At 42.1% G+C, this 22,519-nt stretch overlaps 2 protein-coding genes across 2 annotated transcripts in view; one reads left to right on the top strand and one right to left on the bottom strand.

Annotated features, from left to right (window-relative positions):
- The window catches only part of Nkiras1 (NFKB inhibitor interacting Ras-like 1), a 30,303-nt gene extending 17,011 nt beyond the window's left edge, over positions 1-13,292 (top strand). Inside the window, exons 3-4 of the mRNA XM_005387478.2 lie at positions 5,987-6,228; positions 12,769-13,292. Of these exons, the coding sequence (XP_005387535.1) occupies positions 5,987-6,228; positions 12,769-13,011 (485 nt within the window). The 3' untranslated portion in view covers positions 13,012-13,292. The remainder of the gene's footprint in view (positions 1-5,986; positions 6,229-12,768) is intronic.
- A 1,292-nt stretch (positions 13,293-14,584) lies between these two features.
- Positions 14,585-22,519, bottom strand: part of Ube2e1 (ubiquitin-conjugating enzyme E2E 1) — an 86,032-nt gene continuing 78,097 nt past the window's right edge. The window contains exons 3-5 of the mRNA XM_005387476.2: positions 17,576-17,708; positions 16,300-16,447; positions 14,585-15,394 (exon numbers count right to left, since the gene is read on the bottom strand). Of these exons, the coding sequence (XP_005387533.1) occupies positions 15,297-15,394; positions 16,300-16,447; positions 17,576-17,708 (379 nt within the window). The 3' untranslated portion in view covers positions 14,585-15,296. The remainder of the gene's footprint in view (positions 15,395-16,299; positions 16,448-17,575; positions 17,709-22,519) is intronic.

Genomic DNA, 22,519 nt, shown 5'->3' with positions numbered 1-22,519 from the left:
GTATACTGAGCCCCCAGACAGCAGACATGCAGGTTGGATCATGCTGGGGCTGACATGCTGGGGCTGATGTGTGTAGCCACAGCACCTGAATTGGATGTATTTTTTTAATAAGCAATGATAAGCCAGACTTACATATAATCTCCATGCAAGTAAAAGGAAGTTAAAGACATCATTCTTTTTTTCCTTATGTGATATAAACTGGTGGCATTTTCTTTTGTTTCCTGTGTGTGTGTCACTAACGGGCACATCTCATTTTTGTCTGTTACTGACTTTATATGAATGGAATCATAATAAAGTATTTGGCTTCTTTCACTCAGCATTGTAAGATTTACCCATTTTGTTGTAGCTGTGATTTGTTAGTTTTCTGTGCTGTACAGTATTGTGTATGAAGATTTCTACATTTATTTATCGTGTCTACCTTGATGAACATTTGGGTTTTCTAGTTTGGGCTTATTAGAAATAATGCTACTGTGAACAAACTTGTATGTGTATGTATCCTGGCAGTTCTGTGCAGACTCTGGGGCATCTGTTTAGAAGTAAAATTGCTGGTTTGTAGGGGGTGTGCATCTAAGCTTTACCAGGTTCTATGATCTTCTTGCTTCCTGTGCTGCTTTTGAGAATCCTGGAGGCATTATGGTACTTGATGCTTTGTATGTAAGAGCTGTTGAAGGCTCTCTTCTTTATTCCCAGTTGCTAACCTTTGATAGTGTTCTCTTCAAAATTCATGAGGAAACTTAGTCCATATCGCAACAGCATTAACAAGTGTGGCCTTCAAGAGGTGATTAAGTCACAAGTGCTCTGCCCTCATGAATGGCATTAGCACCCTCATGAAAGGACTTGACACTGAATAAAGTACTCTGTTCTCCTATTCCTTCTACCATGTGGGAACCTAGCATTTGACACCATCAGAGGACGCAGTGACAAGAAGTCATATTGGAAGTGGAGAATGTGCCATTCCTGGTGCCTTGATCTTGGAAGTCCCAGTCTCCAGAACTGCGTGAAATTTCTGTTTAGAAATTACCCTGTTTGTGTGGTATCTTGTTATAATACAAACACAAATAGACCAAGACATTGCTATTGTGAAATTTTAGTGATGTGTTGCAGAATTGATCTCTTTTTCTCCAGTGTAATAGACACTTAGTGGTTTTTTTGTTTTGTTGTTTTGAGAAAAGCTGGTCTTGAACTCACTAGGTAGTTTAGTCTGGTCTTGATCTCACTATGTAGTTCAGGCTGGCCTTGAACTTGTGATGATCTTCCTCCTGCAGCCTGCCAGGTGCTGGAATAACAGGTGTGTGCTACCATGCCTGGCTTTCAGTATGTCCTTTAACATGGAAATGTGTGTTCTTCAGTTCTGAATTACTTGGTTGATGCTGTCCCTCCTCTGTGTTCTGTGTTCTCTCTTTCTGGAATTTATACATTGGTCCTCTAATTTTTTACTTTCTCTTAATATTTTTCTATACTTTTGGGGAGATTTCTTCATACTTTTACATTCCCTTTCCATTGAATTTTTGTTAGCATGCTATTCTGTCATGGAGGCACTATCTTGTCCCTTTGACATAGTATTAGGTAGTTTGTTTTTCTTTCCATAGTTTGTTTCCTCTGAGATGCTCTTTTCTGATTTTGGTGTATTTCTTCAGCTTGGTTATTAAAGCGTGGAGACCTACAAAGGTAATTGGGAACTCTGACCATACAGATATGATTTATGACTTCAGTCCTTAATAAAGTGATCTGGATGAAGCATTTGTTGGGAGCCTTGGATGTCAGTGTATTTAGAACTTTTCTTTTTCCATTGGCTGTATTCCCCAGATTCCTTTGTGTGGAGTTTTTTTTTATTTGTTTCGGGTTTTTTGGTTTTTTGAGATAGGATCTTGCTATGTAGTTCTGGCTGACCTTGAACTCATTACGTAGCCCAGGCTGGCTTCAAACTTTTGGTGATTGTCCTGCCTCAACCTCCCAAGTGCTGGGATTACAGGCATGTGCCACCACACCTGGCTGTGCAGAGGTAAAGGCTCATCTGCCAAAAGTTCTGGGAGTAGGGAAAGGGAAGAGAGCTTGAGGGGTGGAGGTGCAGCATTCAGTGAATGCACGTGTGTGAGACGTGTCACTTAGTTGGCCCTTGTCTTCCCTGTGCAGCTCCTCACATCCCCTCCCCCATGGTCCACAGACCCTCTGGCTTCCTTCCTAGGACTGTGCCTTCAGTCCTCTGCTGGCAGGAGAAGCCTGGCTGCTTACAGCATGAAGTGGCAAGGAGATCCGAGAGCTATGGGAAGAGTCATGCCTTCACTGGTCTGTAGAGAAACAAAATCTCAGAAAATCCCAGATGGCAGAGCTGTGGGAGTCGGATGATCAGACTAGCTTTGGTAGAATTTTTGCTTTTTTAATTTCTTTGTAACCTAAGCTTAATACATGTATGTTTTAGTAGAATAAATTTAATTTCCTTTAGGCTTAATTTATGATAGGATGACAGAGATATACATACACAAGCAAATTTACGGATTTTTTCTTACTAAACACTGAACACATTCCTTAATGTAAAAACTGACGCTAGGGGCTGGGGATTTAGCTCAGCAGCACAGCGCCTGCTGTGAGTTCGATTCCCCGTACCGGAAAAAACAACAACAACAACAACAAAACCTTATACTGATAAAAGTAAATTTTTTGGTTAATCATGATCCATTCTGTATATCGGTATATGATTACCTCTATAAACCTAACAACATTTATGGAGATTTCATTTAGTATTCATGAACCTTTCATGTAAGGCACCTAGAGCAAATGCTTCTACAGTATTTAGGCTACTTAGGAAAACTGTAACCAGTTTTCACAAAAATATAACAGCATTTTTAAAATGTGGGCTGTTAATCTATATCATTTAACTTCTGGATGTAGCTCACATTTAAACTCCGTATTTAAACGTGAAAGTGGTTAGCGGGACCATGCTGCACCTATTTTGTCACATACCCCTGCGCTGCTTATTAAAATTCAAAGTGTTGGGGGCTGGGGATTTAGCTCAGCGGCAAAAGCGCCTGCCTGGCAAGCGCAACGTCGTGAGTTCGGTTCCCGGTACCGGAGAAAAACCAAAAAAAAAAAAATTCAAAGTGTTAATTTTCTCTCCTTTATCAACAAAGGATTATTAAACGTTTGCTCTGTACACAAAATACTTCCCTTCATTCAAGGAACTTAGACTATTGAGGAGACAACCCTGCACAAGTGGAACAAAGTGGCAAAATACATTCTGAAAGATGACAAGTTATGAGGGTTCACAAGAGGAACAGAATGAATATAGAAATGTATGTGATGGGGCTGGGGATTTAGCTCAGCGGCACAGCGCCTGCCTGGCAAGCACAAGGTCGTGAGTTTGATTCCTGGTACTGGAAGAAAAGCAAAAAAACAAACAAATAAACCAAAAGAAATACATGTGACACATACAGGGCTTACAAGGCAGGCTCAGCGGCAGCCTGCAGTCAGGGTGGAAGATGTGAAAGGGCTGTGCGTGCTGGAGAACCACAGGCTCCAGGTCAGAGTTGGAGGCTGAGCTCCTGCAGCTCTGGTGTGGGCCCACATAGGAAAGGTGGAGGGCATGTGCTGAAAGCTGAAGGGTGCACTGGAAGCCTGGAGATGGATGTCCAAAGGCGATGACCAGGACAGGACCTCCTCTGAAGAAGTAAAAGCAAGACTTCCTTCTTTTTTATTCCGCCCGGGTTGCACATGCAGGGTGGGTCATCCCTCTTTAATAAATGGTTGTCCAGACACACCCAGGGCTGTGCTAAACTAACCTGCTAGACATTTCTTACCCAAACTGACACCACAGTTAACTGTAATAGGCAAGAAAGGGACTGAAATCGGGATATCAGCTGTGAGGTTATTTATTCTTCAGCGAACGTTTAAGGCAAGTCCCTGACTTACGAACAAGTTCCATTTGGGAGAACTTTCTTAGGTTGGATTTGTCTGTAAGTCTGACAAAGTGAGTCTTAAACACCTTTGACACAAATATATAATAGAAAGCTAGCTGGGGATATAGCTCAGTGGCCAAGCACCTGCCTGGCAAGTGCAAGGTCCTGAGTTTGATTCCCAGTACCAGTAACAAAAAACCAACCAACCAACCAACCCTGTAAGATGTAAAGCATAAAAAATTTCACGTTTCATGATCTTGTGCTTGTCCTTTAGAATCGTGCCAATGGTTGAATGATTCACATCATAAGAACGAGCAATGTCTACCATCTTTTCACCTTGGTCCAGCCTCTCAATTATTTTTACTTGTTTCCAAAGTTACTGCTTTGCGCTCCCTAGTACTCACCACCGCTTTTCCTCTTGCTTCCGGACACCCTGGGCTCTGATTGAGCACTGTACTGCTGTACAGAACCACAGCTGTGACAGTGTCCAGAAGACACTTGAGCTATGTCTACAGTTTGCTCACATCTATGAATACTTGTAATGTGGGGCCTGTTCATATTTGTGAAAGTTCACAACTTGAACGTTCGTAAGTCAGGGCCTTAACATACTTGTTTTGTAGTACGAGGGATCCAGTCCCTGGGTGCTCTACCACTAAGCTATATCCCCACCCTTTATATGTTGTATTTTGAGATAGGCCCTTGCTCAGTTACCTAGGCTGGCTTTAAACCCACAGCAACCCTCTCGTCACTGCCTCCCTTAGTGCTGAGGCTGTAGGCATACGCCACCATGTCTGGCAAAGCAAACATTTATTAAGGACCTTCTATGTATGTCAGTTTGTACTCAGAGCTACAAAGAGAGATAAACCTGTCTGGGGTTTAAAGGTGTTTACACTCCAGTTGGAGGGGATAGATATGAAAGATTAAAAGTATAAAATATTACCTGTGCAAAGCCTAATAGGAACAGAAAAGGGAAGGGATATAGTAATTCTGGGACAGTCCACATAGCTGACATTCCAGCAGCGTTTTCAGAGTACGAGATGTTTACCAGGTGCTTTAGTTCAGGTGAAGATAACAGGCAGTGATCGAACAGATGCTTCACCTTTAGGGTGGCTGCTTAGTAGTAATTTGCACACTTTCCTCCTTGAAAAAGAACTCTGAAGACTGCTCAGTTGATGGTGACCAAGGAAAGGAAGCAAGGAAGAAGAGCGGGTGTGGGGAGAGAAGATGGCAGGCTGGATTAGTTGGGAGTGATCGTGAACACTGATGTGAGAGTGACCAGGAGGTAAACTTGGGAGTCAAAGGCTTGGTGCTCGGGCCCCAGATGGACACATGAAGTTTGCATTCTCCTAAGAGACGCTTGAGCTCTACAGAGAACTCAAGTCCTGTCCTGTCCATGGCTCTGATAGAGAAGAAAAAGGGACCAATGTTGAAGCTACTTTTTAAATCAGCCTGTAACTCCAATGTAGATACCAAGTTCTTTTACTCCTGTAGTACGTACTTCTTAAACATATATAATTGTAAATCTCATCACCAAATTTTTACTACTACTTTTATTTCTAAACAGAATAAATCTTTTTTTTTTTGTATCAGGAATCGAACTCAGGACCTTGTGCTTGCCAGGCAGGTACTGTGCCACTGAGCTATATCCCCAGCCCTTTTTTTTTTTTTTAAAGAGGAAAAGTTTATTTATCTTACAGTTTGTGGAGGTTTCAGTTCATAGTCAGCTGACTCCAAGGCAGGGTGGTGCATGGCAGAGGGCAACAGTTCATGGCCACAGAAGACAACAAAAGCAGCAAGACAGAGCAAAATAAATCTTTTTAAAAAGCACTTTGTTCATTTACTGAGTTTTAAAATTTTTTCACCCTCAGTGCTGGGTACTGAACTCAGGCCCCTGTGTATGCTGGGTGAGCTCTCTCCCTAGCTCTGTTTGCTGACTGAACACCTACTTTCATTTTCAAGAAGTTAGAGAAGTAGAACTGTGATTATTACATGTAGTAAATAGAGCTAGAAAACCAACTGCTAAAGGGCAAGAAAAACCTGAATAACTGACACTGGCTTATCCCAAGGAGTAATTTTTTTTTTTTTAATCCCAGGAGTGGAAGATTGTGAAACAATGGAAGATGTATACATGGCTTCTGTAGAAACTGACCGGGGAGTAAAGGAACAGTTACATTTTTATGACACCAGAGGCCTACAAGAAGGCGTCGAGTTGCCAAAGCATTATTTTTCATTTGCTGATGGCTTTGTTCTTGTGTACAGTGTGAATAACCTTGAATCTTTTCAAAGAGTGGAGCTTCTGAAGAAAGAAATCGATAAATTCAAAGACAAAAAAGAGGTAGGTGGGTATGTTAAAAATGCCAGCTGTGAGCCAGGTGTGGCGGTGCATGCCGGTAATCTCAGTACCAGGAGGCTCACTGTGGAGTTCAAGAGGAGAGGGTGACATAGTGAGTTCAAGGCTAGCCTGAAATATATAGTGAGACCCTGTCTCAACTCCTCCCAGCCAGAAAATAGCTGTGTGTGAACTGTAATACTATTTACAGGTGGTTTTGGGGTAGTTAACAGATTTTAAAGCCAGCAAATTGTATTTTCAGTATCTGTAACTGCAGTATTTTTCTTAGCCCAGGAAATACAGTACTGACAGTTCATTCAGGCCTAGCATTTGACCTTCTGCATTTTGGTTGTTTTACCATGTAGAGGTTAAATTTAATTGCTCTGTATCTCAAGTACTGTAAAGTTGTTTGGAATCAGTTTCCTCAAACTTTTTTTTTTGGTATCGGAAATTGAACTCACGACCTTGTGCTTGGCAGGCAGGCACAGTGCCACTGAGCTATATCTGCGGCCCCTTCAACTTTTTATTGTCTATTGGCTGAAGAGATTTCTTTTCATCCTTGTTTGGAGGGGGCTAGTGAATAATTACTGTAGCCTACCTAGTGACCACCTAAAATAAGATCCACAAGCCTTACTATGGTATATAATGACAGGAACCTGGCCAGTGCTTATCCTTTTCATCTTAATCTTTCTGCTTCTCTCACTGTACTGCAGCGACACTGGTCTACTTTCTGTTTTTCTGACATCAGTAACTGTGATGCCTGTTAAAGGCTTCTCAGTTGCTGGTTCCCTTGCCTGGAACTCTCTTAGCATAGCTCTTCCTATGCTGATTCCTCCTCATGCAGGGTGTACTGAATAGTAGTACTAGCAGATCTTCTTACCTAACATTTTGTATTTTACTTATTTTTATGTTAAACTTTCTGAGATTATTGTCATTTAAAAAAAATGTTATCCAGTTAGTTGTTTATTTTTAGAGATGGGTCTTCCTATGTTGCCCAGGATGGGCTTGAACTTCTGGGTTCATGTGACCCTCCTGCATGTGACCCTTCTGCGTGTGACCCTCCTGCTTTACCTTCTCTAGTAGCTGGGAACTGCAGCTCCCTCACAGCAGTTTCACGAACTGATACAGAGATCCCTTGTCCAGTTAACCTACTGCTGCCATCTTACAAACTGTGCTTCAGCTGGGTGTAGTAGTGTGTATCTGTAAGCTTGGCTACTTGGGAAACCTGAGGCAAGAGGAATGCAAGATTCAGAGCAGCCTGCATTCCTTAACAAGACTATCAAAATAAAAAAGCTAGGATAGCTGGATGTGGTGGTGCACACCTGTAATCCCGGCACCGAGGAGGCTGAGGCAGGAGGATCACCATGAGTTCGAGGCTAGCCTGTACTACACAGGGAGACCCTGTCTCAAAAACAAAAACAAAAACAAAAATAAAACCCACAAAGGGATAGGATACAGCTCATTGGTGGAGCACTTGCCTAGCACATGTGAGGCCTTGGCTTCATCCCTAGTGCCATAAAAACAGATGAATTTATTACAACCAGGATATTTACCTGGAGACTAGTCAAAGTGCAGAGTATTTCCATCATCACAAAGACCCATCACGTTACCCTTCTCTAGCCACACACCTCCCTCCCTGCCCTTCTGTTCCTTACCCCAGTAACCATGCAGCTAGTCTCCAATTCTGTGATCTCGTCATAATGAAAGTATTACATAAATGGGATCATACAGTGTGCAACCTTTTGGAGTTGGCTTTTTTATATTCAGCCAATTCTTTAGAAAATTCTGGAGAATCATCTAAATTGTTACATGTACCAGTAGTTTACTCCTGTTTATTGATGAGTGATACTCCATACACAGCATGATCACAATATACAATCTTTAGAAGCTTAGTACACTAAAATATACCAATAAAATTAATTTTTAAAAAAATTTATGAAACAAAGTAAATAGAAAAGGAAAAAGAAAGGTAATTATTGTAAGACACATTGCCATTAAGCCCTAGGTTCAACTTCCAGTTTGAGTGGGATTAATGGGAATGTGGCATTTACTGTAATAAATACAAACCCGTCCAACATCCACTGTAGTTTTCAATCACAGCTCACACATTTACACCGAAATTTCTTTAACCACCTGTCCGCTGAAGGACATGAGTTACTTATTTTTATTCTTTTTAGTTTGTGACTATAACACTCACAAGCCTCTACCTTCAAAAGATACAAAGGGCAAGTAATGGCAGCTTCCTCTTAGTTCCCATCTTTCTCAGATGAACGCTATACTTCCTTCCGTATTCTCCACATTCCCCCGTGCCCCTCAAAAGTTGAACAGGTCGGTGAGCATTTACATACGGAATTACATTTTGCCTCTTTTTCAGCTTTTCTGTCACAGTTTCTTGCCTGTATAATGAGGACAATAGTGTTTTTCTCATGGTTATTACAGAGCTTTAGGAAGCATATTAACTTCAAAAATGCTTGGTGAGCAACTGCTGTGTGCAGCCTTGCTTCTGGGTACAGAGAACTAGGGACACAGTTCTTGTTCCTATCATAAAGCTTCCGTTTTGGGGTGGAGAGGGCACAGGCAACGTGCAAGTTCCCACGCAGTGATGCTGCGCAGGAAGTAAAGCGGCGTGGAGAGTGAAGGCACCGCAGTCTGCGGGGCACCTGGGAAGGCCTCCCCGGTAACAGTGACTTCTTGCAGACACGTGAAGGAAGCGAGGAAGAAGGGGGCGTGCTGTGGGTGGAAGGAACAGCAAGCTGTAGGGTCTGAAGCCCAAGTTTGCCTGTCACACTAGGAAACAGCAGTAAGGCTGGACTCTGGGCTCAGAGGTGAGTCATAGGAGATGAGGGCAACACCTTGGCTTTCACTTTTTGTTCGATCAGAAGCCATTGGTTCTAGGTGAAGAAATGATGCGGCTTAGGCGGCATTTATTAATTTTTTTCTTTTTGAGACAGGATCTCATTATGTAGTTTAGGCTGGTCTTGAGCTATGCAGTCCAGGCTGGCCTCAAAGTCATGGAGGTCTTCCTGCCTCAGCCTCCCAAGTGATGGGATTACAGGTGTGTGGCACCACACCCATAAATTTTCCTATTTTCTTTACAAATTGAATAGGTAATGCTTGCATATGGTTCACGAATGAAAATGACAAGTGAAATGGACTCTTATGAAGTCTGGTTTCCACCACTGTCCTTAACCACCAGGATCCTGCACCTAGAGGCTGGGGGCAAAGCTGTGGTGAACGTGTGCTTAGTGTCTACACAGAGCCCTACATTCAGTTCCCAGGAAACTCCCCCACTCTGCCTGAAAGGATTCTGCATGCCTTTGAATATTTTACTCCTTTACTAGAGGTGAAATGAATCAGCTTAAGTGGGGCTTACTGCCAAATTATCTTCCACAGGATTAGTGTGAAAATGCCTCTTTCCAGCATGTGGATTTCAGATTTCATGAAAATGGGAGTTTGATTTTTTCTTAAAATGAATGAGATTGAGGATCTTTTGACTTGTGTGAAACTGACCGCTCTGGCTGGTTGCTGGTAGTGGACAGGAGAAGCAGGAATGTAGCATTTCCAAGTTGGAGGGTGTTTCAGTCACTGTTTTTGTCCCTGGGACAGAATACCTGACACAATTTAAAGGAGGCTTATTCCCGCTCAGAGTTTGCAGTGGTCTCAGTTCACTGGATGGCGTGGCAGGGGAGAGCTGCTCCCGCCTGGTGGACGAGGAGAGAAGCGAAGGGCAGAGCCAGGGTGGGAGGTAACCCTTCCAGGCCGCTGCCGTCTCCAGCAGCCTCTCCTGACCAGATCTCCCCTGGGCACAGGAAGGCATGAGCTGGTCACCTCCCAGAGGCCCTCCCTGCTTGTGAGCACATGAGGCTCTGGGCTGGTATCGAGGGTCACGAGAAAGCAGCTGAGGAGTCTTCTGAGAGAACAGCCAGTTGGAGGGAAAACCTTGAGATGAGGGTATCCCAGAAAGCAAGCCGGCACTTTAAATACCAGGGAGTAATCAAACTGTCAAATGTTGCAGATGTGTCAGCTGACGACTAAGAATGAGTGTTTATTACATGGAGATCTGGACTAAAATAGTTGAGTGAAATGAGCTGAAGTCTGGGCTCAATGAGAGAATTGAACACAACGTAGGTCTTTGGGAGAACTCTGCTATAAAGGAGTAGGAGGATGTGGTGCAAGGTTTCATTAGGTAAGAGACCATGTGTTTGTATGTGAATGGGAGTGACGACGTAAAGGGAAAACTGAATGGAAGACAACTGCTGCTGCGATACCCCGGTCCAGCCGTAAGAGGGTGGGGTCTAGAACAGTGAGATGGGTTGGAAGTTGGCAGTTCGTTAGTGTGGCGGAAACAACTGCTTGTTTTCTGTTTTACTGAAATAGTCTCATCAGCTGAAATGAAGGAAGAGGTGTAGGCTTAGGGGAGGAGAGGGCCAACGCCTGAGATGCTGTCTGGTTACAGAATAAATGGAGAAAATGCGATACCTTTGCTGGGGAACACCAGCTTGAGGTCAGTGGTGATGGATGAAATCAGCTAAAAGGGCAGTGCGTGTTTCTCCAGCCACAAACAGCCAGTGGTATAAACAGTCTGGTTTAAGAGTTATATTTAACGTAAGAGGGGGTTTTGCCAGGCGAGTATGGTGGGATAGTGGGGGAAGGGAGTAGAAGACAAGAATCTGAGCTGGGGAAGAATTAAAGACACGAGTGGGGTGGAAGGACAGTGATAAGGGCAGTAGAGCTAACGGAGTGTTTCAATTGCTGCATTAACAGTATTGGGCTTGCCTGGGAAGGCAGGGGTCAGCGGGATGCTGGGAGTTGAGAGGAGATAGGGGAGCAGATGCATCGTCAGGGTCTAGGCTGGGACGACAGGCTGAGGGCAGAGTAAGGTCACTGGAGAAGTCAAAGCGCTGGGACTGGGTGGCTGGGAGCAGCGTGCACATGGCCAGCGAAGTCATCGGGCGCTATGAGCAGTGCAGTGTGGCGAGGGGCATGTCCCTGAGGCAGCTCTGTGAGGGGAGTGGGTAGTATACTGAGCTCTCTAGGGAGCGGTACTGTTGGGGCAGCACTGAGGAAAAGGGAGGACGCACATTAACCGCCTTCGCTCCTTTTCAGCCCTCAGTGGTAATGGATTGGAGGGGAAGGGCAGGAAAAGCAGGGCCAAGTTCCATTTCAGGAACGTAAGGGAATGCACAGAGTGGTGGTAGTGAGGTTCTGCAGCTGCGGAGATGGTGATACTGGGGAATGTACGTGAGGAAGAGCGGAAGAGCCCAGTGCGGTGGTAAGTAACGGTATTCCCCCTCCGGAGGTGGAGGGAGGAGCATCACAAGCCCAAGGTCAATTGGAGCAACTAGAGATTCCCCAGTCTTAAAAAGGTCTGGAAATGCAGCTCAGTGGTCAAGTGTCCTTGGACTCAATCCCCAGTCCATTGAAGGTGTGACAGGAAGGCAGCTCCTGCTGAGACGGAGCAATACGAAGTTTACTAAGGAAACCAGAGCTAGGGGCTCACGCCTTCCTCCTGCCAGGAAGAAGGGCTTGCCTCACTGGGAGCACACCTTAAAGGTAGGAAACTGGCGCAGAGGCCTCCTGGCTTGGCGCTGTCTCCCAGAGGTGCCTTGCTGAGAGTTCTGGGCCCCCTTCCTCCACCGCCTCTCCTCCCTTCCCTCGGGCTTTGACACGACTGTACCTGCTGTGTTCTGGTCCCCTCGAGCAGTGCCTGGTGAGCAGGAGCGTCAGGTTTAAATAGGTGACTGACTTTTATCTAGTATAAAGTGTTTCTGTGGGCTTATGATTTGTCAAACGGCAGGTACTTTTTGAGGACTGAGAGTAACACATCTCCTTTCCATGGAATTTAGATTCCGCAGGGTACAGTGCTCTCGTAGCTCGTTGTTGTCTTCTACGTAAGTGCTACACTGCAAATCCCCTAGTGTCTTAGTCACTTTCCTATTGCTGAGACAACCCAACACCCACAATTTAAAGGAGGTTTATTTTGGCTCAGTTTGTAGAGGTCCGTAATCATGTGGCTCCACGGCACAGGAGAGGCAGCAGCAAATGGAGGGAGATCAGAGGAGGAGGCAGGGAAGGAGATGTTTTAAGGCCCCGGCCCCAATGACCCCCTCTTCCGATCTCACTTGCCAACATCGCATTAAGCTACAACTAATCCACCTGTGAGTTTCCTGCTGTCACGGTCCAGTCCCCTCCCCAAACCCACCCGTGAGCGATATAAACGGTAACACCCAAGCATAGCCGCACGGGAACACACACTGAGACCGTCTTAAAGCGTTATTCGGATGTTCATCTCCAAGGCTGTCTTCCATTCATACCTGAATTAAAAGCAACTCTACCCATTTTTTTTCCATAGCATCCTCTGGAAGGTGTGCATGGTTTGGTTTTGTTTGGTTTTTTAAATAAAAAGGCACTCAGGAAGATGGGGATACCTTACTCTTTAATGAAGCAGTTTGTTAAACAGGACAGTGTTTCTTCCTTAATTCATTCTGTGTGAAAGCTGACGTGGGCGAAGGACTAGTGTAATTTTTCTCATGCACTTTCTTTCAGGTTGCAATTGTTGTATTAGGAAACAAAATTGACCTTTCTGAGCAGAGACAAGTGGACGCTGAAGTGGCACAGCAATGGGCAAAGAGCGAGAAAGTGCGACTGTGGGAGGTCACCGTCACAGACCGGAAAACCCTGATTGAACCTTTCACCTTATTAGCCAGTAAACTTTCTCAGCCCCAGAGCAAATCAAGCTTTCCTTTGCCCGGGAGGAAAAACAAAGGAAACTCCAGCTCTGAAAACTAAAAACCGGCAATTACACCATTGTTTGTTGAATAGTGATTGCCTGTAATTGTGAATACTGAGTAAGCTTAATATTTAAATAGGCCATTTGTGTCTACCTTTGGCCTTTAAGGAAGCTCCTAAGTAATTTAATGTACTTTAGGTTATTACAAAATTAGACTAATTACTGCTTGATATGAAATTATTTTCATTCCTCTTTTGAAGTCTGTCCCTGAAATTGGCACCTGTAATTTATGTTGTCTAAACAACAAAATAAATTGGAATGTTACGCACATGTACATCCACGACGTCTCAGAAGCTCTCTATCATGTCCTGTAAACATTTTAGCTCAAATGTCTCTTTCTGCAAGTTTATTAATCATTTAATGCCTAGGGTTATGAACCTTGACACTTCATGCAACCAAACTGGACCGGCAGCCATGAACAGTGTAGGTACTGCGTACTAATTATCTCATGGAGAGCCCACTGAGCTAGACAACAGTCAGGGACTGGCTTTGCTCCAGTTCCACTGAACGTGATGTAGCAGGCAATGGGAAGAGCTTTACCATACCCACTGGCCTCTTTTTATTCTTCAGCTCCTGCCCGTTGATAAACCAAAAAACAAAGGCATTTAAAAAATGACTAAGCAGTTTTTCTAGAAGGATTATCATGTTTTTCTAGACGCCTACTCATGTGCTGTAAAATGTATCATAAAGTACTGGGCTACACTGTGATTTTCTGAAGATTTTGGGAAGATCTGAGCAATGTGGTTAATTTTATTTAGCAAGGAGATAGCATGATACTTTTTAGAGGAAGTAAGCCACTTGATTTCAATGGTGAATGAAGCAGCTAACCATCTGACTTCCAAGTAAATAAGAAATAAGCTGTTCAGCAAAGAACATGTTAAAACATCAAGTAAACTAACATTTTAAATGGAATACTTTCAAAATTAGCTTGCTCAATTTAGTGAGTTCAAGTCAATACTACACATATAAAAGTTAGTACTTATAAAAATAAGCTGTTGCTGCTATGTGTAATTCTTTTAAATTTCACATGATTTTTTTCTCTCTTTTATCCTCTGGCTTTTTGTCCCTGTGTAATTTAATAGACCTTGTAGTATGCTTTTTTCTATTGACTGCAGTGTAGATCTATATGAGTACCCATAGAGTTACCACACTTTGCTAAAAAGCTGTAGTGGATGTACATGCAGTAGGGCTTGTCTGGAAGGATCACACAGGGTTATGGAAACTGCTCTACAAGGTAGGCAGAATACATTTCTTGTGTACTTTCTACCATAGCACCTGCAAGTTAGAAAACGCATTTGAAAGATGCAGTGGTAGCTAGGCATGGTGGTGCATGCCTATAATCCCAGCACTTGGGTTGGATCCAAGGAAGCCCGGGCTACATTGTAAGACCATGTTTCCAGGAAGAATAAATAAAAAGATGCAGCAGAGTTTGTGTGTGAAACCTAGATAGGTTAGATTTAACCTTTCAAGACATCTCCTGATCTACTGTTGAACAGAAGTTATTTAGAAGGGAAGAATCTGGAAACTACAACCAAAAAGGTGAAGGAAAGTAAATGAACAGGGGAGTGTCAGTTGATTGTTTTTAATATGGTTTATTAGCACAGTAACAAATGCAGACGTAAGAAGTCTACAACATGTAACCAATCCAGAGTGACTCCTATTCCACGCCTTACACTGAACAGCTTAAGGTATTTCACTACAGGTTCTCACAGGTTCTGATTCAAACCTTTAAAGTAAATTCCATATAAAATAAAATACATTAACTACTCATTTCCTACATGGTGTCTTATAGCCACATCTATTTTATATATATATTTATATATATATATATTTATATGAGATGACAATCTTAAAAACTCTGTTAAATATCAATGTTCCCTTCCAAGAAGGGACAAACAAACTCCAATTTTTAAAACAAAAAGTGTGCCATCTTACGACTTTACATAAATGGCCATGTGTGTAACCTGTACAAAATTAAGCTGTTTAAAAATTACATACTACAAGCAACTGAATCCAAGTATCTAAGTGTACATTCTTTTCCATACTACATTTCAGCCAATATTGTAGAACTAATGAGTTTTAAAAGTTGCTATTACCAATTTTGTCTACTGTAGCAAGATACCTTAAGTTACAACAAAATCTTAGGAAATAAAACTGAATAATATCTGTTATAGAAATACCCTACTCTTTACCAACTCCCACCCTCCCCTGCCCCTTCAAAATCATAAGCAGCTCTCTTCTGTGACAGACAAATAATGTAGGAATTGTGAAAACGCAATTCAATTTATGTAGCGTATCTCTTGGTCCACTGTCTGGCCATTCTGTCATGTTCTGCTCTGTTGGTCATATACTGAGTGGCAATACTTCCCACCAAAGGGTCAGCTGGGGGGGAAAGAAAAACTACATTACTTTGGAGAGAGGAAAATAACATTTTATAGCCAATTACAACACAGTATTTGTGATCTAACCTGTTGGAAATACCACTTGCCTAGTCTTGTGTTTTTCCTTCTACTATTTTAACAAGAGAATGAGGCGGGGGAGGGAGTCTCACAGATATAGAATGCTCTAGCTTTATTTTCTTAGTCCATTTCTCTCCCAACAAGTAACACTCAACGGAGTTTTTCTGCTGTTCGTATTCCGCGAAACTCCATAGAATCTGGAATGTTTCAGGCTCCAGCTCACCGCGAGCACACAGCTGTGCGCACACGGCCTTCGGCTCGGCGGCACTCCGCACGGCCTGCGAGTGCTACGAAACCTCACCAGTGTGTCCAGGGGAACCTGGGTGAGAGGGCAAAACCCAGGTCTGTCCTCTCAACACAGAATCTCTGTATTTGGTTTAGCCGAAGAAAAGCAGCTTATAAATAAAAGAAAATGAAGGTGCAACAAAAATCTCAATTCAGGAAATTACTGAGCATCTAGTAAAAAATGCGAAGAAAAAAAGGGCGGGGAGCATTTTCAAAATTGCAGGCTACCTCAGTTTCAAGCTTTGGGCCAGCCCACAAGAAACGCGGCATTTAGAGTAGGCGGTTTAAAGACAATTGTATGGAAAAAATAAGGGCAATGATTCAAAATGCGGAAACCTCAGACAAACATCATGTAAGTCTTAAGACAACTCCTTCCTAGGACATACCAATTCATGACAAAGTTGCCACATTTTTCAACTAGTGAATTCACCTCTTGATTAAATATTTCCTTTGAAAGCTTTAGAAGAATCTTAGTTTCAGTAGAAAACAAGTATTTTTCAAGTGAGGAAGAATAAAACATAAGAAAATTATTAAGAACCTTACCAGGATTACAGTCTGTAAGAAGTGAGCAGATAGAAAGGAGGACTTTAGAAATAGTTAGTGCTGGACTCCAATTATCTTTCAATATATCCAAGCAAATAACTCCTTGACTGTTAATATTACAGTGATAGATTCTTGTCCGAAATGTAACCTAAAAAAATAAGGTAGTGTCAAATAATGTTCAAATGGCAAACTTCAAATTTTTAATTGATCCTAAACAAACTCCCATCTATTTTGGTTGTTAAAAGGTGAATAACATAATACAAAATAATTTAAAACTGACATGACAGGTTAACACTGTTTAGTGACTTTGAGGTGAGATGGTAATTCCTGCGTACAATCTCTGGTATTGTCAATTTCATTTGAAAGTAAAAAGCAAAGTAAGTTCAAGACTTTCTTAATTCTTATATTAACACTGAAATTCAAGTGTGAATAGTTAATTGTTTGCTGACCTCTTGTGTCAGCTGGTAGTACTACACTGCTCAAAAGTAAGCTTCAGAATCATGAACACTGAACCATAAATCGTCAGACTCATTAAAAGCTAGCCAAATAATGGCTACACACCCAAAAAAGCCGAACGAAATTTGAAGATATATTTTTGTTTTTTATGACTCACACACCAGATCCAGCTAGTCTACCAAAATCACCCAGACTAGACATTAACACAAGTCACATGAATATGTTATTCTGATACCAATGTAAAAATTACTGTAATTGCTGTTTTTTTTAAAAGATGACTTGATTCTTGCTGTTATTTCTGACTGGACATGAGAATCACAGATTGCTAAGTGTGGAAGAAATGAGTGGTCTGGGCGATCCCCACCTGTCCTACTCAGAGAACTGAGGGAGGACTTAAACAAAACTGAGAGATGAGAAAAGGACTTCAAAGCTTTACAGGAGATTCCGATTCTCTGGTTTCAGTGCATTTGTTTTAACTTTATATGTCTTTTTGTGTAAGGCAGAAAATAGGGGACAAAGTCTGGGTTGCTAACATTACTATAAAAAGCACAATTTAGTGTGGTGGCACACACCTGTAATCCCAGCACTCTGGATCACTGTGAGAGGTCAAGGCCAGCCTAACATAGTAGGACCCTGACTCATAAAAACAAAGCAAACAAAAACAGCATAATTTAAAACACTCATTCTGAGACATGGTCTCTGCCAAATGAGGCAGAGTCAAACAAGTGTCTTGGTAAGCTCGCACACACAGATTCCAGGTTCCTTAAGGTGTAACAGAAATCTGGTTTTGTGGTGAAAAACTAAATCGGGGGTTTCTTACCTTTGGAGGTTTGAAGGGATATTCTGGAGTGAAAGTGATATCCAGGAAGAATACACCACCTTCATACACAGATCCTGGAGGTCCTAGAATGGTAGATCTCCACTCATAGATGTTGTCACCTTTAGGCCCAGCACTGTGGAATAACGTATCAACAGGTAAGTGGTGGCACCATCCCAAATTCTTTTTTTTGTTTTTTTTTTTTGTTTTTTTCTCCGGTACCGGGAACCGAACTCACGACCTTGCGCTTGCCAGGCAGGCAGAGCTAAATCCCCAGCCCCCATCCCAGATTCTTACATGGTCTCCAAAGAGGGAAGCTCACTTCTCTTTTCCCTCTTAGTTTACTGTGTGGATTCTCCAAAAAAGCACCTTTTAGGCACAACCTGAGGTAGTACGGCAACACATGCATCAGCCAAATCACCTGGCTGAAGGAAGAATGTGAGATCCCTTCTTGTGTCTCAAGATCCCATTTGTGTCTCAAGCCTTTCCTTGACACACAAAATGCAAACAATACAAAAGAGAAACACCTATTAGCACAAAGAAGCTACTTCAGTGACAAAGGACAGATGTTTTCTTAGAGCTTGTAACTGTGGGCATTTAAAGCACAAAAGTTTAATTTTTCTGACTTTGGCTCTTCTTCCTTGCTCCTTATCCCCACAGTCTTACCCTAAAAAGAATGTAACAGATGCTGTTCTCTTTACATTGTAAGCTTTCCTGGGTGGGAGGAGCAGAACGACAAGTATCCAACTACAAGATACTCATTTCGTTTCCATATATATTAAGTACTGCCTCTGTGCTCTCTGAACATTACACTTTGAGACGTTAATCCACTCCTGGTACTTATTAAACACCCGTGGGTACATAATTGGGCCACAAGAGTTTTCCAGAGCATTATCTGTTTCCAGAGTGGTTTGTGTTCAAGTATATTAACATAGTTTATAAATCTTTACCCTCCCAAAGCCTGAAATCTACAAAGAATGTAACATACCTGCTGCACAAATCAATAAATGGAGCACTGTGTATTGAAAAAGACACAACAGTGGGAATATGGTTTTGGCTTTAGTGTAAAAAGCCTTTCCTCCAGCAAGGCTGTGGCATGAGGGAATGGTACCAAGTGACTAGTTCACAAAATTTCATCTGAGTTGCCTCAAACCTTTAATCTGTCCTCAGGAGTCCTGTATACCCAGTCAATACTTCACTTCTACAGAGCACACAAAAATGTGCTTCTAAATATATGACGTGAACTGGATTTATTAAACACTTAATGTTCAAGGGTTCTGATACTCCACAGGACAAACACTGTCAGGAGCCCTCTGCTAGCTAGCTGGTTAAGAATCACCTTCAAGGGCTGCGGGTATAGCTCTGGCACAGCGCCTGCCTGCCAAGCACGAGGTTCTGAGTTCAATTCCCCATACACCAGGTTCAAGTCCTTCCTTTAAGAAAAGGATGAGAGGAATAAAAAGCCTACTAGGGACTCTACTTCCCTAGAACCTAACATAATGTACAGGGTTTTTTCCCTTTCCTTCCATCTGAAATTCGCAGTGGGAGAAACATCAGAGCATGGATTTGGGGAATGAGTTTACAGAAGAAAATGCGCTGAGGAAGAAGACACAACAGTGTAATTTTTACAGAAGGGCCTGGCCAAGGGGAGAAAGCTGCTGTGTGACCTTAGCAACTTAGTAAACCCAGGACGATACCACCCGTCTCACAGGAATGTCTTTAGAATTACAATGAGAAGGTGTGGTGGCACACGCCTGTAATCCCAGCACTCTGTGAGGCTGAAGCAAGAGGATCACCGGAGACAGACTGAGACTAAAGCAGTACACCCACAGTCATTTCATTAAATGGTAACGATCACCATTTAATTTATTATCAATTGTCTCCACTGGCTCAAACAGTATGGCCCTTAAATATCTTTTCAGTGGTGGGCATTCCTAAGAACTATTAAAAACTTATTCTAGATGAGGACATATGGAGAGACATTTTAAACTATGAAGTGCTTTACCTTTGTGTTTAAAAGAGTTCTACTTTTATATGATAATCATACCAGAATTTCAACAGGAAGCAGCTAGGGAGAACTCTCAATCAGCTCTCGCACAGAAACAAGCTATAACCTCCCCAGTGGAAGGATTTTACCCTCCTTACTTCACCTCCTGAAATTAGCACAGGTTCTTTATCAGAAGCTTGCCTGTATGTCTGTATTCCCTCCCCTTCAAGATCCTAACCCCAGTGGGTAAGCGCACTCGGAGGTGTGGCCATGACGGGTAAGTAGGTTATGAAGGTGGACGCCTTCGTGGATGGGGCATTCGTGTCCTCCCAGAATACCTCCGCACACCCCTTGGACTCTGTTTTCTTCTGGCACTGTGAGGGAATGGACTGAGACAGCTGTCTGGAAACTTTACAAGTCCCCTACCAGACACTGGAACTGCCAGCACTTTGATCTTGGACTTCTAGCCTCAAAACCTGAGAAATCAATTTGCTCTCTGTAATGATCTAAAATCTAAACAAAAAGACCTACTCTGAATTATTCATAGATGAAGAACCACGGCTGAGACAAAAAATTAAGCCCTCTAAGTCCAGTACTGACAATATTCCAAGGTGTCTCCTGAAAATACTACCAGTTAGAAGCTACAGTGCTTTTTGTTTACTTTGTAGTACTGGAGACTGAGCCCAGCGCTTTGAAAAATACTTTATTTAGAGACAGTGTTGCTAAGTTCCCCAGGCTCCTCTTGAATTTGTGGTTCTCCTGCCTCAGCCTCCCTCAGTGCTGGGACCAGAAGCATGTGCCACCTTGTCCAGCTATACTGTTTTCTTATCCAAATTGATGCTAAGAAACCAATCTTAAAAAAAAAAAAAAAAAAAAAAGTCTGTCTAACCCTGGAGATAACACAGTGAATTGGGCTCAGTTCTATTAAAAGGTAAAGAACATAGAGATAATAGGTGGATCTCAACTTTCATTGAGCACAATAGGCTACAGACCTTTAAAAGTTAAGTTAAAGATTCCATGGAGGCCTCGTACCTAGTTCAGAGTATCTAGAGGGTAACCCTACAAACAAACCTTTCTCTGCTTGCTTTTTAGCCAGTGGAACCACTGGTGCAAACTGGAAATAGAGCAACCAGTTAGGAATGTTAAGTCTTTTTCTCTTCCTTTCTTCCTTTTTTCCTTCCCTCCCTTTCTTTTTTCCTTTGAGTAGGGTCTTGCTGTGCAGTTCAGGCTGGCCTCAAAACTCGTGGTGATTCTCCTGCCTCAGCCTCTTGAGTGTTGGGATTACAGGCATATGTTCAGCAGGAACATTTAAGTCTTAAAATTTTCAGCTTGTTATGTATGATACAAAAGTACACATCCAAATAAAGATTGTTACTTTATAAATTAATGTGTTTTTGAGTGTAAACTTCTAGAAGTTCAGGAAAAAAACATGCAGAAAGGTTGTTTATACAATATAAACAACTATAATAGAACAATGTATTATACATTTCTGTTAAAACTTCAAAAGTGGAGGTTCAAAATGGGCCAGAAACAAGTAAAAATTAAGTGCAACAATGTGCTGTAGCTGAAATCATAAATTATACAACAGGAGCCCTAACCTGTGAGCCACAGGTCATACTGTGAAAGGCCTGAGAATCCACTAAAGAGACCACGTAGTCCTGCCTGAATTAAAAAAAAAGAAAACTTCATAGACACTGCTATTACTGGATAATGCATATACTACTTCCCATATGTGCTTTCTTAATTAGAAAAAAAATAAGCAAAAATTATGATATAGGGTGCTGCTCTTTTTTGGGGGGAGGGGCGAGTCTTTTTGCCTTTTCAGTTATGAGAAAGTTAGAATCTACTGGTTGAAAAACTGAGCAGACCTGTTATGGCCAGTTCAAAACAAGCAACAGGAAAGTCTACGCGAGGCTGCTCAGGGAAAGGGTCTATTCCAGTGCGTTGCCATTTTTCAATAAAATCACTCACTAGATTTACCCTCAGGTCAGCTAAGTATGCTTTTACTAGCCTTCTATCCCCTCTCTTTAACAGAAGATACTTTTGGTACCACAGCAAAAAATCGAATTTTCAATCTCAAGCACTGGGGGTGCAGCACACTTTCGAAAAGCACGTTAATTTAAAGAGCCAATCTGAATGATTACAAATAGGAAAGTCCTGTGTGTTAAGGAGAGCCAGGAATAACAAATGCACTTCACAATTCTGCCTGAAGTCTAACTCTGCCTTCACCTGGGCACTTATTCTGATGAAGTCATCTCAGTTTTGCATATGAGTTTTTTTAAGCCAACTGTCTAAAGTATCACAGGGATTATATAAAAAAAAAAATGTAAGACCATGCTCCCCCTTTTAAAGCCCAGTTATCCCTGTTTGAAGATGCTGAAATTTAACTATCATTAATTAAGATTTGAGGATAAAAAAAGAGACTATGGCTGTGCCATTTAGATTTTCTTAAAAAAGGGATTTAAGATTTGTTTGTGACCCAAACACCTAAACTATAAAACTCTGGTACAAGGCAAAAAAATTACAACTCAGTTTTGTCAAAACCAATACACACATTTTAAAAGATACTGATTTCTGACACAATATTTTATTTATAATGTCTTCTGACTTCATACATACATAAACCTTCAGAGCAAGGATTATTCACAAGGCACAAGACAATTCTGGTACGGAAAAGTCTACTGATAGGCCAATTTCCACTGGGTAAACCCGACAGGGACTCTTGCCTTTGGCAGCTTTTCCTAGGGCACCTAGATATTTTTATTCACTCCAGGTACCCTTGACAAGGCTGCACAGATATTGTGCATTTTTGATACTATACTGGTGATTATACAAAGCCCAAAGCTATTAACTGGCAGTAACTTTTACATAGTACAAAATACAAGTTAAGCAGGGTAAACCCCAAGAAATTAATAAAACCGACTCTGAAAGACTGGCATTAGAGCAGTCTTACATGTAGC

Source organism: Chinchilla lanigera, unplaced genomic scaffold, assembly GCF_000276665.1.
Source record: "Chinchilla lanigera isolate Chin_1 unplaced genomic scaffold, ChiLan1.0 scaffold00029, whole genome shotgun sequence".
Taxonomy (NCBI): Eukaryota; Metazoa; Chordata; class Mammalia; order Rodentia; family Chinchillidae; genus Chinchilla; species Chinchilla lanigera.
This window is presented reverse-complemented; position numbering and strand designations above follow the sequence as displayed.